Source organism: Microtus pennsylvanicus, chromosome 5 (genome assembly GCF_037038515.1).
Source record: "Microtus pennsylvanicus isolate mMicPen1 chromosome 5, mMicPen1.hap1, whole genome shotgun sequence".
NCBI lineage: Eukaryota > Metazoa > Chordata > Mammalia > Rodentia > Cricetidae > Microtus > Microtus pennsylvanicus.
Window position 1 is genome coordinate 80838406 of NC_134583.1, and position 19315 is coordinate 80857720.

Genomic DNA, 19315 nt, shown 5'->3' on the forward strand with positions numbered 1-19315 from the left:
CCACACCCTATGGAGGACTGGAGTTGTTTTGCAGTGTGCTTCCTGCCAGTGGTGTCATGATGTGATATTCTACACCAGCTGACTTGCATTTTTTTAATTAATAAAATTTATTCTATGTGTTTTCACATCATGTATCTTGATGCCATTGATTTCCCGTCCCTTTGCATCTGCTCTCCACGCCTGCACTCTCCCCCAGAATAAAACAAAATTCAAGAGAAAAAAATGAAGAAAATAAAGTGAAAAAAAATTTTTTTAAAAGGAAGGGGGAGGAATTAAAAATCTTACAATGGAAACTGTAATGTGATCTAACAAGTCACACAGTATACTCCTTGGTCAATACATCTCTACTTGCAAGTGTTCATTACAAAGAATTGTTGGTCTGGTTCAAAGACTGTGGTCTCTTCTACACATTCAGTACTGGGCACCCATTAGGACTCTTCTTGGACATCCTGTTGGCACCCTGTGTTGTGAATATCCTGCAACTTTGGGTCTGTGGGTCACCTAAGCTCCAGCAGATCATAGATGGGGTGGATGTTGGGGCAGGCCAAGTCATAACCCTGGGTTTGGGCCTAGGCAGCTGTAACAGGGTTGGTCTGTCAGGTGGGAAATGGGGACAGCTGTCTCATGCTCACAGTTTCAGTGGTGGCTCACTCACACCTCCGCTAACAGGGTTGAATCTGTTGTACTGCCCTGTTGGGGGCAGGGCCTGCTCTCCCATGTGCCCAGACATTAGTGGGCAGGAGGGAGGGCTTCTTAGCCCTGCCAATGCTGCCACAAGGCAGATGAGAAATGGGGCCACTCTCTCACAATCACATCTTTAGACCTTGTTCACTCACACTGCATTGACATGGTTGACTCCTTGGGGCCACTCTGTTGAGCTTCAGGACCTGTTCTCCCAAGTGTTGCAGCTGGTGGGAGTCAGGAACAACTCTTCCATTCTTATGACCATAGACCAGTTCTCCCACCTGCCCCAGGTGTTGAGAGGCATGGGTGGGCTTCTTTCTCCTGCCCATGCTACCTCAAGACAGATGAGAAATGGGGGCATCTCTCTCATGCTTACAACTTTGGGGCTGGCTAACCTATCTTCACAAACAGAGTTGGCTCGATTGTGCTGCCCTAGTGAGGTGCAGGGTCTGTTCTCAGAGTGTTGTAATCAGCTGACTTCACACTCTATCCTGCAGACATCCTGATGTGAGACAGCCTATGAGGTCCACTGGCTTCACCAAGAAAACTGATCTTACTGCTCTCAAGCCAGCTATATTGTTTGCCCAGGTTCTTCAAGGGCACAGAGTTTCTTCCAGTGGCCAGTTAAGGGCAGCCCAGGATCCAATTGATTGTCTTGTAGCTTGTGAGGACTTTGCATGAGGTCTCCACCCTCCCTCATCCTGAATGGGGCAGCTCTGTGCCCATCATGTTGACATCTCTCTAGCCCTTGATTCAGTTTTTGGCATGAATGCTGAGGTGAAAGCAATACCACTTGTCTTCCTGTGCTCTGAGTACTTGGTGTAGTTGTACATTTTTTGTTGGGACCGCCAGCATGCAAATAATGAGACGGAGACTTAAATTATGAAAGTCTGGCTGTTAGTTTAGGCTTGTCCCCAACTAGCTCTTCTAACTAATTTAACCTGCTTCCATTAATTTACATTCTGTCATGTGGCTCAGCTCTATACCAAATATCTAACTTCTTCAGAATCTCATTGGCATCTAGCTGATGACTCCACCTTTCTTCCTCTCCACATTCTTTCTCTCTGGCCAAAGTCCTGCCTTTACCTCCTGCCCAGCTATTGACTATTCATCTCTTTATTACATCAATCACAGAAATACATCTTCACACAGTGTACACATATCCCACAACATTTCCTCCTTTTTTGTCTAAATAGAAAGGAAAAGGTTTAACTCTAACACAGTAAAATTATATATAATAAGAACAATTATCAGGTATTGTACAAATAAGAAGGAAAGGTTTTAACTCTAATATAGTAAAACTTTGTACAATAAGAACAATTATAAGGTAAGAATTAAATTCACAATGTCCAGTCCATATGTATTTGGCAAATACGGAGAAAGTACTATATTATCTATCCTGTCTTAGTGAGTTCAAAGTTTTATACCTAAACCATTTTCTATCATAACTTGTATTACCATCCTAAAAATATCTTTTTAAAAACTAAAAACATCTTCTTAGATAAACAACTTAAGCTTTTAAGTCTCTCAACCTTTATAAACTTTGCTCCTCTCTTATGGGTTTCTTTTTTGAATTTCGTAACAAGGAAAAGTGTAACTATAACTATTTAATCCTCAGCTCTATCAAAGACCTAAGGAGGATAAATATTACCTGAGTAAATAGGAAGTACAGAACAAGCAGTTTCCAAAACTGTAGACATGACAGAAACACCTGACTGCCTAGATATTCACCCGAGATTCTTCTGCAGTGTTGGGGCATCCATCTTTGATCTACAGGCCTAGAATATCTGACAGACTTTTCTGCGAAGCTGAAATTTTGAAGGACTTCTCTACCTAGTCTTAGCAAAGTTTGGTAGTCACTTCTTTTTGTGTCCTGCTTGTTCATTTTAGACAGCATACTGCAGCATTTGAGGCAAGGGCAGTTTCTTGACCAGTGGTTAATTTGTTACAATGAAAGCAAGCTCTATATAGAGGTGTTTTGATGCCTTTCATCCTTTTTTTTTTTTGAAGAAAATTGGTGCTGCCATGAGCAGATGTGTCTCACTATCATGAAAAACCTTATGTTATTAAAATACTTTAAATGCCATATTTTGTAGGTCTTTGAAGTATTTGAAGACTATCTGCTTATCTAAACTATATCTCTTGTTTGACCTTGAAAACATACCTAACCTGGTCACAAATTTGATTGTTAGATGACTACTGCTAACTTATATTTCTAACTTATCCTAAATAATAGTTTCAAGGACTTAAATAACTCCTAAGGACTAGAAATTTACATTACATTGTTAAATGAGCTGCATTGGCACAATACCTTAAACAAGAGTAAAAACATATATACAGTATAACAAAAATAAAAATAGCCTTAAACTTATATCAGTGTACACAATTCATACCAATATAAAATATTTAAGACTAGTAGTTGCTTTATTAGTTTAAAAGTAGATTCAATAATCTACCCTTTTATCCTATCATTCCTATATTCCTTTTTCTTTTCAGAACAAGATCCCTGAATCTAATCTTCTTTGCTTAGTTTCCTCCCATACTATGACCAACAAGAACTTGTAGCCAAACCCCATAAACAATGATAAACACCCATAATTCATTAAACAGCCCTAAACCCCACCTCTTGGGAATGTGGATGTTATGTTCTCTAGACTGCTTCCTGTTGTCTGGGGGTGATAGTATCTTTATGGGACCCTGAGAAAATTGGGATAATGGTCAAGTCCTGTGAAAACTAGCTGTGTTGTTTTTTGTTGAGTCTCTGTGTGATGGTAAAGTATAGATCTTATCTGAAGTCTTGACTGGAGTAGTCTGTGAGGCTAGACCATCTCAGCTAGCAGCTTTGAAGTTGTTCTAGATGCAGAATTTTCAGGAAACTGCAACAGAGGCGTTTTGAGATGATGAATCACCTGGGCTACTTGTCTTTATTGATATCTGGTTCTTTTTTTCTGAAAATACACAAACTTTTGGTGGTAACAAATATATCTGTATTAACACGAGTATGGGATATGTGGTGTGCACAAGTCAGCTAAAGATGATTTTTTTTTGTAGTATGTTTGAATAGGTAAAAGGCATCTGTCAACTTTATAAATCCTTTTGGATTACAGATCCAAACTGTAATATCTTAAGTCATGAAAACTCTGTAACCAACAAGATGTATCACATCTCATCCAGTCTTAGAGTGCTTCCATATTGAGGGATCAGCATATATGTCACCTGTCCTGTAGTCTTTCTTGCCTTTTCCCTCATGTCTATAGCCAAGATCCCCAGGAGGTCACCCCTGATCAAATCTGATCTTTATTAATTTTGACAGAATCCATAGCTTTTTGTTTCCTGTGAAAACAAAAGCACAACCTCTTCCCCAAGGCAACACATTTCCTGACTTCCATTCTGAACCAACAATGTCTTGGAATCTCTAACGTATATAGATTGGTTTAATTTATCAGCCCCTTTTATAATCCAATGTCTTTCAGCAGCTGCCATTCTCTTTTCATTAGCATTTAAACAATTCAGAATTAACAAAGCAACCATAAATAGTCCAAACTCCCTGTGTTACAATATTTTTCATCCTTACGCGGCTTAATTTTTATACTACTTTACTTTCTCTTTAAAGACTATTATTTTTAAACTATCTTTTATGACTGTCTATACCTATTTTCTTTTTTCTTCAGTACCTAAGCATCTTTTTAAGTATATCATACCTTTTTAGAGGTGTGTGTGTGTGTGTGCGCACGCGCGTGTGCGTGTGTGTGTCTAGACCTGGGTTTTTGCATATCTAAAGCCATATCCTTGCAGCATTTTCTGACCATGGGAGATAAATCTTAAACTGCTAGGCTACCGCTGTGGAGTGGTGCTGGCAACTGCCTCTACTCCCCTCATGAGACTAGCCTCATGCCAGTGGGTACTGGCCCTGGAGCTGCATTTACTCTCCCCAGTGCTGGGAATTTGTTATGTCTGCCTGAAGCAGGAGCTTGTACTCAGTGTCAACTGCTCAAGTGCTCAGCTGCACAGCAGGGCCTCTTAAAAGAGCCATACCTCTCTGTACACTGAGCCTACTGGAGAGATGGCTTTCTCAGGCCCTATGTGAATATTCGAGCCCCAGGTTGGGTGCCAAATATGGTTGTACTTTTTCATCAGGCCCATCAGCCTACAACCTGGTACCTATATTTTCATCAGTTCCTACAACAATTGTCTAAGGAGGGCAATTACACTACAAACCCTCAACTGATGCCTGGGCCTATGAAACAGGTGGAAAAGCAAGGATCACAGTTCTGTGTAGTTCCTGGACAGAGTTTGCTCTTCCTCTGCTGGCCCTACCCATTGCTAAGTGGACAGATACAGCTGGCTGACTTGCTTACTGGAGCCTACAGAAGTGCTCAGGAGCTTTTAAGATAGACATTCATTATTGCTCTTATTAAGAATCAAATTATCTGAACCCATAATGAAGTAAGTGACAGTAAAACTGAAGGTAGTGATTGCTTCGGGCTCATCTCTTCTTAATGACTTTCTTGTGCTGTCTTTGCCTGTGGCCCTAGTTGACCTGACTGTGCTGTGAGTCTGGAATTGCTGCATTGCAATGAATTAATGGTGTTTCCATCCCTAGGGTGTTGGTGTGTATTAGTGGGCTAGGGGAATTGGCCACAGGGAAAGGGTAGATGCTGTGTGCAACCCTTTTCCAGCCTGCCATCGCCTACATAGTGAATTGGGAAAGCATTCTCATTTGACCACTGAGAAGATGTATGTTTGTTCCCTAGGGCAGTGATTCCTGGGATGTTTTAGAAAGAAGATTGTGAGCCTGCTTTGTCTCATGACATTGTAGCTAAATTGCTTAGCTGTCTCAGAACTCCTGGCGCTGGCCTTCTCCCTGTCTTCCCACAGAGAGTGGCAGTATCCTATTCTTGTGCCCTTGGGACTTTCTGCTTTCTCAGCATAGTGTTTACATGTGCTTTACAAATTACTACATGGCTTCATTCCCTTGTAAAAGAAATAGCTCTTTTTAAAATGTTATCCAAAAATGTCCAACAGCATGTCACTAAAGCATCTTCTGATGAGTTTCTTTGAATTCCTTGTTGTGTACAGTGATGGGGAGAGTTTTGAATATGCTTTCATTGGTGCGTGCAGTCTGGTCCTTGTTCTAGCCTTTTAGGCAGCTGGGGATGCTGGATGCAGGTTCCATGCGGAGTGTCACAACAGAACGGTCATAAGGAACCTGCCTTCTCATCAGCAAGCTAGAAGAGGACAGAGATATTGAAGGAGATCAGAATTTTCCACCATCCAGACATGCTCACTGTGACACTTGACAGTGTTTTTAATTCCATTCCAGTGCTCCAGCAGGGACTGTGTGGTCACTGGCCAAGGAGATGCAAGCTTGGGTCTCTCTGGCTTTGTTTCCACTCAGTTAGACTAATGCGTGTATTCAGCACATTTGCCTGGTTAGTATCAAGCCTGTGGATGTAGAGGGTAGTGGCATGAACTCCGGGCCACCAACCCCACACCCCATCTGCGCTTGTTTGTTTGTCTGTTTCTTTGTTTATCTGTCTGTCTGTCTTCTATCTATCTGTCTATCATCTGTCTGACTGTCTCTCTGTCTAATGTGCAGGAGTTTTTTTTTTGCCTACATGCATGTATGTGTACCTCATGCATGTCTGATGCCCTTTATAAGGATGTGTTGGGTCCCTTGGAACTGGTGATATGGATGGTTGTGAGCCACCATGTAGGCACTTGAAACCAAACTCAGGTCTCTAGAAAAGAAGGCAGTGCTCTTAACCACTGAGCCATCTTTCCAGCCCAGAAGATTTGTGATTTTCTCACCAGCTCCTCTGCTTCCATTATCTTCAAGCAAAACTGGACTGTGGGACAAGTCATCCACAAATGTTCTTAGGATTATCTGCAAAGGATCAAGAAGGAGTCTCCTGCTCTTTTGTCACTCATCTGAAGGACAACAGCAAGTCCTAGTGAGCATCAGCCACAAACCAGATGCCCAGGGTCTTTCTGCTCCTCGTGTCATTGTTAGACTTGATTGCTCTCCTGGTAGAAACTAAGGTTTTGTGACTTTATTGGGATATTCTTCACATGTGGCTCACTTCATATGATTGGAATATTTAGTGAGGGGTTCTGATAATGTATTCATGAAATCCTCAGCATGACCAAGATGTGATTGTGCATTGCATGTGGAGGTCTGGGTCCTCTGTCATCCCTTCTCTTCCACTGCTACCACCAGGCAGCTAGCTTGCTTTATGATGAACCAGCGTTTCTAGTTTTACTCACTCATTCTTTCATTTGTATAACAGGCCCTAATAACGTATGTTCTTTTCTTGTGGCTCTTGTTCCTGTGGTCAGAGGACAGCTTCTGTGACTTCCATCCTTTAATATCCATTGAGACTTAGTTTATGGGCAGCAGAGACTTCTTCGGAGAACATGCCCTGACAAGAGCTCACATCCTGCAGGCACTGAGCGTGTGGTTCTGTTTTGTCATAGGTTTTGGCTTATGATTATCTATCCTGTGTCCTGATTATGTTTATATTCATGAGACTATGGTGAATGTGTGCATTTGTACACATGTGTACCATGACCGTGAGTCTGCATGTGCATATGTGTTTTCACAGTCATTTTGGCCCACTGTGCTTTGTGTCATTGCCCCCTCTTCCAGGTTGTTTTTCTTTCTTCCTCTCTGATGGCTTTGAAGTGTTCATCTTCTGAGGCCTTTTATGTCGTCCGTATTGCCCCCCCCTTCCCACATGCTCCATATGCTCACTGTGAAGTGGGTCTTTCTCTGTATGACTGCTTCAAGCCTGTATCTTCCTAACATGGGGCCCTGGCTGGCAGCACACCTGAGGCGTCCCTGGCCTCCCTGCACTTTGCACTTTTCACTTGCTGTCCAGGCTAGGCACTATAGGAGGACATATGTCTCCTCCAGGGTTATCTGGTACCTTGCCACAGGCCTTGTGAGGCTGGTGACTTAGTGGGTTTGGTTCTGGGAAGGATCTTGAACTGTTCCCTTTTACACAGCCTTGCCACTGTGAGCGCTGATACTGCTGGGCTGGCTCTTCCTCCATCCTTCTTGCTCTGTGCACATACTGCTTTTTGTTCTTTGTTTTCCATTCCTGTTCTGTTTTGGGTTTTGCATTTTGTTCTCCTTTCTGTTTTAAATGTTTGCCTTTTTTAAACCAACATTTTGGGTGGTTGCTCTGGTTTTATGACACACGGTCATGTGTAGTTAACAGCAGGGATTCATTCTGAGAAGTTTGTCATGAGATACTTTTGCCAAGCGAGCATCTAGTGCGTACTCCAGCCATTCAGTGTGGCCCCTGGATGTAGTTAGGAGGAGATACAGTGATTAAAGATGGAGGAGGCTGTTGCTGCACATTAGGCAGACTAATTTAGGGAAGCCTTTTTTTAGTAAGGAGGAGCAGAACCCTCTGTCTGTGAAGATACAACACACTGAATATGGATACTAGGGACAGCCATCTTATGGCAGCTGTTCTATAATGCTTGAGCAGTATACTGGCTGTGTAGGATTGGCTGTGTCCTGGCATCGCCACAGATACAAACACCGTGACATGATGAGGTGGTAGGATTTCCAGTTCCATTATGGTCTTGGAGACCACTGTCAAACATATGGCTTGTCATTGACAGAGACATTATCTTGAGTTCGTGACAGGAGAGGTAGGCATGCTTCTCTGTCTGATCTATTGCACCTGAGTGCTGTGTGGAAGTGCTGAGGTTGTCTAGAGTGATATGTGGCTTAGAATCTCATCTGTGTGTGCTGAAGAACCTAATAGGCACTATCATTGCTTCAAACCTGAGATCTGTACCCCAAGTAGCCAAATTTGATTTCGGAAATGAGGTCCAGCCTATGGTTGGTCTTGTGTTTTCCCTGAAAAGCTCAGCTTTTATACAGGCATGAATGGCTAGCCAAGCCCAAACAGATAGTCCCTACCCCAATGGCCTAGAGATGCTACATTTTCTCTTGAGAACCTGCCTTGATAGTACTCCCAGTCTGCATTTTATGCTGTTGAGATGTCCGTGAAGGTATTTTGGTGGTTCCCTTCTTTGGACATTGCTTTTACAGAGTCCAGTCCTAGCCTAGGTTTTTGCCATTAGTGTTTGTAGGTTTTCTGCCTCAGAGGCCTGTGAATCTTGGAATTGATGCTTTTGAGATTCTGTTTCAGGTGCTCCAGGAGCCTGTTCATGGGCAAGTTCAAGTCTTGGTTTTCTTGATATGGTGGTCCATGCTGCTCTGCCCCGCTCTGGCTTTCCTCTTCCAGCTTTGCATCATTCCTCCCTTGCCTCCATTGCATCCTCCCGCTTTCTTCCTGCCAGGCGCTTCTCAGGCTGATGTTGCTGGTTGTCACATTTATCTTTTACTTGCTCTTTTCTGGTGCCCTTTGTGACTTGTTCCTTATGATGTTACTTTGTTCCTTCCTTGAGGTTACTGTGGTCCTCATCTCTCAGTCTGTTTGGCTCTTAGTTTCTGATTGGAGTGGCTCTGACCCTATAGGCACAGTGGATGTAACTTACTCTGCTGCGTGGTTGTTCTGCAGAGGCTTCTCTGTAGATAGGACCTTTTAGCCTTTAGGTAGTTAATAGGGTTTTCCAGAACTCCAGGACCTCCTAGAACTTCTCACTGCTGCTGCTGGTGGTGGTGGCGATGGTAGTTTCTGAGATTCCTGGTGTGCTGGCGCCCTCTCCTGTCAATTGTTGAGTCCAGGGACCCTGGCTGGTTGTCACTTATTTCCTGATTGTTACTTCTTGAATTCCATGGTTTTTGTCTTGTCAAATGCTTTCCTTTTTTGGGGGGGGGGGTGTGAGAGTCCTTCCTTCATGCTTTACTGCCCAGTTACCTGGGGTGACTTCTTATTTTCTTTTCTTTGTGTTTACCTACTTTAACTTGCAGACCCGTGAGATTTCCCTTGAGCCCACACACTGGAATCTGCTCCATAGTCCTTGGGACACATCCTGTTTCCTGATCTAACTTTTTGCTGACCTAGAAGCCCTGATCCAGGGTGGGGTGGTAGTTGCTATATTGTTTTCAGTCACACTGAGGCTGAGGTGTAGGCTATTCTGCTTATGTATAAATAATGTATCATTTGTATGTGGTGTTGTGCATGTGTAGCATGTGTTCAATATATGTAAATATATATACACAAATATGTATTTATATATGTCTATCTATCTATCTGAAATTTGGAGGGACAAATTTTGGGGATTAAATTCAGCCATCTTGGAATCTACATATCTAAAGCAGTAAGAAGCCATGTTTCTGGTTGCCTGGGCTTTTCTTCCACTCCAAGGACCCCAGAGACCTCTTGGAAACCTCTGCCCCAGTGTTGCTCAGGGCAGAGCAGGTCTGTAGTTAAGATTTTCTGAATTTTCATCTTCTATGAAGTTGTATTTATTTTGCCTTTTTTCCTGATGGATGTGGCCTATGTTCTTGTCAGCATATGAATCTGTTCCCTGCATGACATCAGGGGACTGGAGTATCTCCGCTGAGTCTGTGTTTTATTTCTTGCCTTTACATGGACATAGGACTTTTTTAGTCTTTGGCTTTCATAGGTTTGGTGGTGTTTGGTTTTTTTCTGGCTTAGCTTGCCAGGAATCCATCGACTTTCTAGAGTCTGTGAATCTCAGAAAGCTAGGAAGACATCTAGCTGTGGTTGTGTAAAATGCCTTTTTTTCTGCTCTGCTCCCCTCTTTTCCTTCGTATTCCAGTCACAGTCCTCTGTCACATAAGGGTTCAGTCATCCATGTTTCTCCCTAGAGGGACTCATGTACCACATGGTAGATAGGTTGTCATGCAGCTAAAAATTTCCTCTAACCCAAGAAAAGTGCAGCTGAAGAAACAAGAGAAGAGGGCATACAGAAGAGGGAGGAGGACCCTAAGGGCGGACTTCAGCTTTCTTCATAGAGCCTGAAAATACCAGAGCACCTGGAGGGGCCTTTCTTTTATTTATTCTCTTCCTCCTCCTACTGTTATTATTATTATTATTAGCTTTTTGGGACAGGTTTTCTCTTAATAATAGCCCTGACAGTCTAAGAACTTGCTGTGTAGATAAGGCTGGCTTTGAGCTCACAGAGATCCACTTGTCTCTGCCTCCTGAGTGCTGGGATTAAAGCTGTGCACCACCACCACCTGACCTGGAAGAGCCTTCTTAACATGGAAAGTTCTGGGTATGATATTGGCCTGCAGATGTATCTGTTATGAAAGTAAGCATACTGCGAAACCTCTTGAAATACAGTCCATGAGGAGAATGGACACACCAACAGCAAAGCATCTTGATGTACATCTTTTGAGGAGAACAATCACACCAACAAAACACCTGGATGTAAGTCCATGAGGAGAACGGGCACACCAACAAAACACCTGGATGTAAGTCCATGAGGAGAACGGGCACACCAACAAAACACCTGGATGCAAGTCCATGAGGAGAACGGGCACACCAACAAAACACCTGGATGCAAGTCCATGAGGAGAACGGGCACACCAACAAAACACCTGGATGTTAGTCCGTGAGGAGAACGGGCACACCAACAAAACACCTGGATGCAAGTCCATGAGGAGAACGGGCACACCAACAAAACACCTGGATGTTAGTCCGTGAGGAGAACGGGTACACCAACAAAACACCTGGATGTTAGTCTGTGAGGAGCACAGGCACACCAACAAAACACCTGGATGTTAGTCTGTGAGGAGAACGGGCACACCAACAAAACACCTGGATGCAAGTCCATGAGGAGAACGGGCACACCAACAAAACACCTGGATGCAAGTCCATGAGGAGAACGGGCACACCAACAAAACACCTGGATGTTAGTCCGTGAGGAGAACGGGTACACCAACAAAACACCTGGATGTAAGTCCATGAGGAGCACGGGCACACCAACAAAACACCTGGATGTTAGTCCGTGAGGAGAATGGGCACACCAACAAAACACCTGGATGTTAGTCCGTGAGGAGAACGGGCACACCAACAAAACACCTGGATGCAAGTCCATGAGGAGAACGGGCACACCAACAAAACACCTGGATGTTAGTCCGTGAGGAGAACGGGTACACCAACAAAACACCTGGATGCAAGTCCATGAGGAGAACGGGCACACCAACAAAACACCTGGATGTTAGTCTGTGAGGAGCACGGGCACACCAACAAAACACCTGGATGTTAGTCCGTGAGGAGAACGGGCACACCAACAAAACACCTGGATGCAAGTCCATGAGGAGAACGGGCACACCAACAAAACACCTGGATGCAAGTCCATGAGGAGAACGGGCACACCAACAAAACACCTGGATGCAAGTCCATGAGGAGAACGGGCACACCAACAAAACACCTGGATGCAAGTCCATGAGGAGAACGGGCACACCAACAAAACACCTGGATGCAAGTCCATGAGGAGAACGGGCACACCAACAAAACACCTGGATGTTAGTCTGTGAGGAGCACGGGCACACCAACAAAACACCTGGATGTTAGTCCGTGAGGAGAATGGGCACGCCAACAAAACACCTGGATGCAAGTCCATGAGGAGAACGGGCACACCAACAAAACACCTGGATGCAAGTCCATGAGGAGAACGGGCACACCAACAAAACACCTGGATGCAAGTCCATGAGGAGAACGGGCACACCAACAAAACACCTGGATGTAAGTCCATGAGGAGAACGGGCACACCAACAAAACACCTGGATGTTAGTCTGTGAGGAGCACGGGCACACCAACAAAACACCTGGATGCAAGTCCATGAGGAGAACGGGCACACCAACAAAACACCTGGATGTTAGTCTGTGAGGAGCACGGGCACACCAACAAAACACCTGGATGTTAGTCCGTGAGGAGAATGGGCACGCCAACAAAACACCTGGATGTTAGTCCATGAGGAGAACGGGCACACCGGAAGAGCACCTGCATGAGCTCTGAATGATACTCCTGTTTGAGTTCTTGTTAGACAGGTCCTAGGTGTGTGTTCTCATGAGAGAAACATGCGCTATTAGCAGAGTGGCCCAAGCTGGGGCCAGTGAGTGGAACCTACAAGGAATATCTGCCTACCTAGCGCATGCCCCTGGCGCTGCTGCTATGACCAGGTGGGGCCATCCTGGCCTGACCCTCTGAGGTGACCACTCTTCATCTATACCCCAGTCACACAGACTGTTGGGATCTCAGGAGACAACAACGCCCATTGCTTCCCTGGCCATGGTGGATGTGTTATAATGTAATTATCATTGTGGACTCCATATTCCCAAGTACAACAAGTTAGGACCCGAGTCAAATGTCCAGGCATGAATGAAACAAAGGAGCCCTTCCAGGTGGTGGTGACCCATGAAGTCGTCGATATGCATAAGCTTGTGGGGGCTATCCTTGGGCATATGTTCTTGAAGTTGCAAAGCACCCTGGTTTTCAGGGAAAGTCAAAGCCTGTTCCACATACACCACAGCTGGCAGAGGCAGTGCTTGGGAACTTACAATAAGATTAGGAAGGATGCTTCCTGCCCAGCCTGGGTTGGGTCAGAATTTGTCAGTGCTGGCCCACATCTGATAGTTCCTATGCAGATCTTCTCATCACTTCCTCTTTCCTTTAAAAGTCTTTGCTGATATTATACAAGAAACACTTCAGTCATACTTTATTTTTTAAAATTTTATTGCAGTGGAAAAAGCTATAGTACCCTTAGGCCCCTGCCAGTCAGCCAGCTATCCTTCTAGAGTTGTTCTTGTGATTTGTATGAGGCTTCAGCTTCCATGTCCCATGCCCCTAAGCCAGCTGTTCAGAACCCTGAGACTTTCAGGGTTGTTTAGGGTTTTCTTTGATGAGCTCTTAATCCCCTTTCTGAAGCAGTCATAGCAGGGCTGAGGTCCTTCCTGGGTGAATCTGGTGGGCTCTTTGCGATGCCTGCACTTTCAGATATACACAGTGCCCTTATGCCCTAAGTGTCTGTGGTACATGGGCTGTGCTCTCTCTGGCCGTGGTGCTGGTTGTAGCTTTGGCTGATGCTCAGGTGGACTCGTTACTGCTATGGTTCTGTGGCTGCGCTGATATCTACTGTGTATGGTTAGCATCTTGTGTTTGCTGGATTTCAGTTTGTAGCTGCCTGTCAGACACTGCTCATTATCTGTCTATCTGTCTGTCTGTGTCTGTCTATCATCTGTCTGTCTGTCTGTCTGTCTGTCTGTCTGTCTGTCTATCTATCTATCTATCTATCTATCTATCTATCTATCTATCTATCGACAGTGTTTCTTTGTGTAACAGCTCTGACTGTCCTGGAACTCATTTTGTAGACAAGGCTAGCCTCGAAATCAGACATCTGCCTGCCTTTTCCTTCTGAGTGCTGAGATTAAAGACCAGGAGCTGCCCTTTTTAACCAGAGACCTTCAGTGGAGCAGACTAGCCTGCTGGGTAGGTGTGACCCTTCAGAGTACCACCCATCTACTGTGTTCCTCCTTCTCCTGGACCTTTCCCCCTGAGTCTGATCTTGCTGTGTCCATTGTTCTGTCATGTGGAAGATAGCACTAGCCCTCTTTCAGGTGATATCTAAAGTTATCTTGTGGCCACAGCATGGCCTGATCTACCTTCCTCTATTGTTCATTGTCCTCTCTGTCCTGGTGAGCTTATCTTTTCTTCTGGAGTGTTTGGCAGAGTCTAAACTCCTTCCAAGTACTGCCCATGGTGTCTGGGGAGGGATTTCTATGCCTGGTGCCATGCCATGCCTGACTTAATTAGGCTGAGGTTTTTCTTGTTAGCTTGTAACCCCTTCCCTCGCAGCCTATAGGGGTGGGGGAGGTCTTCATGTAGCTGTTCATCTTAGATCCTTCTCTCTTGAAGATCATAGGTAGATCCTCTTTTGTAGGATCATAGTTGAGCCTTGAGTTCCAGTCATCCAAATACTGACCTTTGTGTTAATAACAGCTGTTTGCTTAGACAACAATAAAAACTCATTTAGAAAGGGAAAATGTTACTTAGAAGTTAGATGAAGACATGAGGAGAGGTGTTGTGTAACTCTGTTCATAGAGTGAAAGTTGTGACTTTTGGGGACATTCCTTCTGATTGGACCAAAAAGAAGAGCAGAGAAGCCAGCAGGTGCCTGCTCTCAAGGGACCTAGGGTGTTCAGGCTTTGAACAGGAGGCTGTTAAAGCAGTTTCCGTCAGCTTTCAAGAGCTGAGTTGAAGACTGCTAGCATTGGTGTTAATTCATCTTTAATAGAAAGCAGGGGCGTCACCATGGATACCAGCATCCATGTCTGAGTGTCACGTTCCTCCACCTTCACTCTAGTTTAATAGAGCTAAGTAGTAACATCCTGAGGAGTTCTAGGAAGCTGGACTCAGCTGAGGAGGAGCTCACCCTTCACCCCCATTTCATTTATTTATGTATTTATGTATTTATTTATTTATTTATTATGTATGCAGTATTCTATCTGTGTATATGCCTGCAGGCCAGAAGAGGGTACCAGACCTCATTACAGATGGTTGTGAGCCACCATGTGGTTGCTGGGAATTGAACTCAGGACCTTTGGAAGAGGAAGCAGTGCTCTTAACCACTGAGCCATCTCTCCAGCCCCTTTACCCCCATTTCTTGTGCAACACTATGTGTCAGGAATGCAGTGATAAAACCACAGCGTGACAGAGAGGTTCAGGTGGGGCACTGTGCCCCTGAACTGCAGTCCTAACCTCTTTGAGGAAAGCGTGCATTGTCGGTAGGCCACAACTGGGATAGGTGGCTTCTGGGGGCTGCAGGGATGGGAGAGATCAGCTTGTGCCTGTTATCTTTGAGAGGAAAGGCTTTTGTCCACTGGTGGCCACTGCCCATGTGACATGGTCTTCATCATGTGCTAAAGCTGGTCCTGGGCCCTGGGGGAGTTCCCCGTTGTAATGACTATATCTCTGAGATCCAGTCACTCCCTTCTGGTGCTGTCCTGGAGCACCTGCCCCGAGGCTGCGCAGCAGCTGCTGGACTTGATGCCTCACAGCTTCTACAACTGCACGGCTTCTTATGATGCTCATATTGAAGCAATGTGGAACGGGACCTGGAGTGCAGGGAAATGCAGAGGCTGCAGGGCCATGGGTGGGGTGCTCATTGCACCCAAATTGCATCTAAATCTTTGGCTCTAGGCACACTGGCTTCCAGCCCTGCTTGTGAGTTTTTCTGCTACCACCTCGGCCCTGTGGTGACAATAATCCCAACTTAGTGGTTCCTTCTCTGAATCTTGCCTTATAGCCCTTCCTTTCCACTATGCTAGTTCCTCAATGGCTGCTGGGGCTCAGCCTCCCTTCAGTGATCTCCCCTTCCCACTGCTGCCCTCCCTGTGCTCCAGGAGGGCAGATCCAAGTGCCTCAGCACCTTCCTATCCAGGAGATGCTTGAGCTTCCTGTGTTGTAGTGCCCATTACTAGTGGATGTAGGCCTATACTGTTGTCTGGACACACTTTACTGTACCGCTCTTTGGCTAAAATGTTTAGGACTCAATGTATGTGTGGTGGAGGAGGTCAGTTAAATCAGAATCCTTGCTGGTAACTTCAACAATGTGCTAGGCACCTTCATGGGGGGGGGGGCGCGACGACCCAGGTAGGGTTTGTGAGCTATAGACAAGTTCAGGCCATGCCACTCAATGCCCATGAGATCATGGATGTTTTTCTGTCACACCAGCTCCTCCCCTGCTGTGAATTAGACAATAGGGCAATGCCTTGTAGGGCTAAAGAGATCACAAGATGTGCATATCTGGTGCTTCAGACATGAGACATGTACTGGAGTGAGCTTGGAAGCCAGCCTTGGTGATCCTGATAAGAATGAGACTGGGCATAGTAACTCCATACATTCATGGCCACATGCCAGCACACGGGCAGTGCTCTCACACTAACTTAAGCTGACACTCACATCCTCATGCATGGTGTGTGCACATGAGAACATGCTGTCACACACGTGGTTGCCGGGACTCTTAACTCTCAGCAGATATGCATTAGCAGTGTTGATGTAATGAGGTTGTGGCTTGTGCTGAGGGGTTTCTAGATAGATGTTCTCTTGCTCACAAGTATTACTTTGTTGTAATTAGAGAAAGATGCCTCTAGGTTACTGAAAGGGGTTCTCAGAAATTCTGAATCATTGCTAAGGAAAGAGGCTAGAAATAAACTGTTGGAAGCATAAAGGGGGCAACTCATAGAATCTGTTAAGAACGTGTGGGCACAGATGTGTGGCTTTTGCCCTGCTGTCTGGGGATGCTCTGGCTATGGAGATAGCATGTGAGATGTGCCATGTTGCTTTGCTGTGGTTTTGTACTCTAACTCTGTGCTTTCTCCCTAGGTCATGCACACACACAAGCCTCACTTCATGGCCTTGCACTGCCAAGAATTCGGAGGGAAAAACTACGAAGCCTCCATGTCTCACGTGGACAAGTTTGTCAAGTAAGTCTCAGCTGGAGCCTGTAGATTGGGGGTAGGTCTTTGGATGGGATGTGGTCTTGAATGCCACTCTTTGAAACTCATCTGTGGGCCGTGTTGAGGCAGGTACAGTTTTCCCCAGAGGTGTGGCTCAGAGTCTGGCAGCTGCTTGCCTCCAAAGAGTAAGCACCTGTGCTGCTAGGCTAGAGGGATAGATCTTGGGGACCCCTTAGAGCACCTCGGGTGGATGGATGATAGTCAGCCTGCTGCAGTGGATGATGGGTGATGGGCAAGGACTGAGTTCTACAGCAGCTTCTGTGCTTTGAATGCCTGGGAGGGTACCATTATGTCATCCAGGCAGGAGGCACTGTACTTGTGGAACCAGTGAAATGTGCTCTGTGGCTCTTTAGAGGGCAGAAGCATCTGGGTTCAGCCCAGGAAAAAGGGCAGTGGGGTCTCTTGAGGTAGCTCTGTGAATGGACACAGAGGGAACAGGAGCAAGCAGGCCCCCAACCCTGAGTTCCAGGTTTGGAACTGGGACCCTTCTTCCTCTTTTGTGACTTTTGGACCCAGCTCAGAAGCCCCTGTTTGCCCTCAGACACCATTGTACCCATTCTGCCTTTTTTGGTCTTCTACAGGCATCCTAACGATGATCAGAAAGGAGACTAGGGATGAAGAGGGACAGTTAGAATTTAGGGAGTCCTGGACAGTTTTCAGTGGGGAAATGACGTTCTGAAAGGACTGCAGAACCACGTCAAGGTTGCTTTGGGGTCATGTGTTGTTCCTGCTGTGTGGTTTTGAAAGAAGTCGGCTAGGCCACAGCTTTGACCGTGGGGAATGTTAAAGAAGAAATGTCCGTGTGGTGTTCCTGGGACCTGCCCTCTGGTGGAACAGCTTGACACGGACACAGCTGGGTCCTGAATTCGTAGTTTTGCCTCAGTTTCCTGGCATGCACCGAAGATGCTACCCACCCTGTGGGTCTCTAGTGTTCCTTCATACCTGGCCCTGCTGCTGCCTCTGAGAGAGAAACAGAGAGATAGACAGAGAGAGACAGAGACAGAAAGAGAGACAGAGTCAGAGAGACTGCATATGTGTGTCTGTATCTGTGTAAGCTGGGGAGGTACACATGCCATAGAGCTCATGTGGAGGTCAGAGGATAACTTTTTGGAGTCAGTTTTCCCCACTTTTATGTGAGTTCTAGGGATCAAATTCAGGTTTCCAGAATTGTACAATAAGTGCCGTTACCCACTGAGCCATCTTACTGGCCCTTGTTGCCACTTTTTCTTGCCCCTTTACTCTTATTTGCACCTGGCCTACACTTGACAAGAAAAGAGAAATGCTCCTTCAGTGCTCAAATGCCCCTGCTGGTGACAGCCAGGTACCGCAAGGTCCCTGTGTGTAGCAAGATCCTCAGCCAACCTGTTCACAAAGGGTGTCTCCCTGGCAATGTGTGCTGCAGTCCCACCACTCAAGCTCTTGGATCCTGATCAGGTGTCAGAAACCCCGCTCATTTCTCCCAAGCAGTCTATAACTTCAAGGCAGTTTTAATGAAGTGTTAAAAGCATCTCCCCAACACTCTGTAAGCAGATACTGGTCGCATGGAGAAGCATAGTGTGGAGCACAGCCGAAGCCGTCCAGAGGGAAATCCATGCTCGGTTGGCCAGAGCACCAGCTCCAGTTGCAGCAGTGAAACAGCAAGGATAGGCAGAGACATGCTGGGTGGAATGTCTGGGCAGACTGCACCTCCCCCTGATCCTGGTGCATGGCCTGCAGGCCGAGAAGTGCCACATCCTGTGTCCGGAAGATCCTGCGTCACAACGTCTCACGTGGCTACCCTGCCTCAGAATGAATTCGGTTGTTGTAAAGTAGCACTTGGAGATGGGGATGCATCAGAGTAGCTTTGTGGCTTTGAGATAGGGAGGGTTTCTTTTAGGACATGCAGCTTAGAAAATAGGATTCACATGTTTGTCATGAAGAGCCATATTGTTACAGATATTCTGAACAAAAGAAGAGCTAAATCACCTTATGAAAAACATCTGCAGCACACGCCACTGACTGAAATCAGTGTTTCTGCTGAGAAATGCACGCTGATAAGGAAAAGAAAAGCTTGTGGCCTGAGCAGCCGAGCATCTGAAGGGAGAGGTGCAGTGGGCGCTGAGCCCTGGGCACCTGCAGGCCAGTGACCTTCCGAGAGGGAGGTTCCACCACTACTGTCTCTTCAGTGTGCTGTGTGGCAGCGGTGTGTGCCTTGTTGCTCTGGCTTTAAAGAGC

General features: G+C 45.7%; 1 protein-coding gene across 2 annotated transcripts in view; it reads left to right on the top strand.

The window, feature by feature from the left end:
* Inpp5a (inositol polyphosphate-5-phosphatase A) overlaps positions 1–19315 on the top strand; it is a 196409-nt gene that overhangs the window by 70187 nt on the left and 106907 nt on the right. For both annotated transcript variants that reach the window (XM_075972662.1, XM_075972663.1), the window contains exon 3: positions 16968–17068. In XM_075972662.1, coding sequence (XP_075828777.1) covers positions 16968–17068 — 101 coding nt within the window. The remainder of the gene's footprint in view (positions 1–16967; positions 17069–19315) is intronic.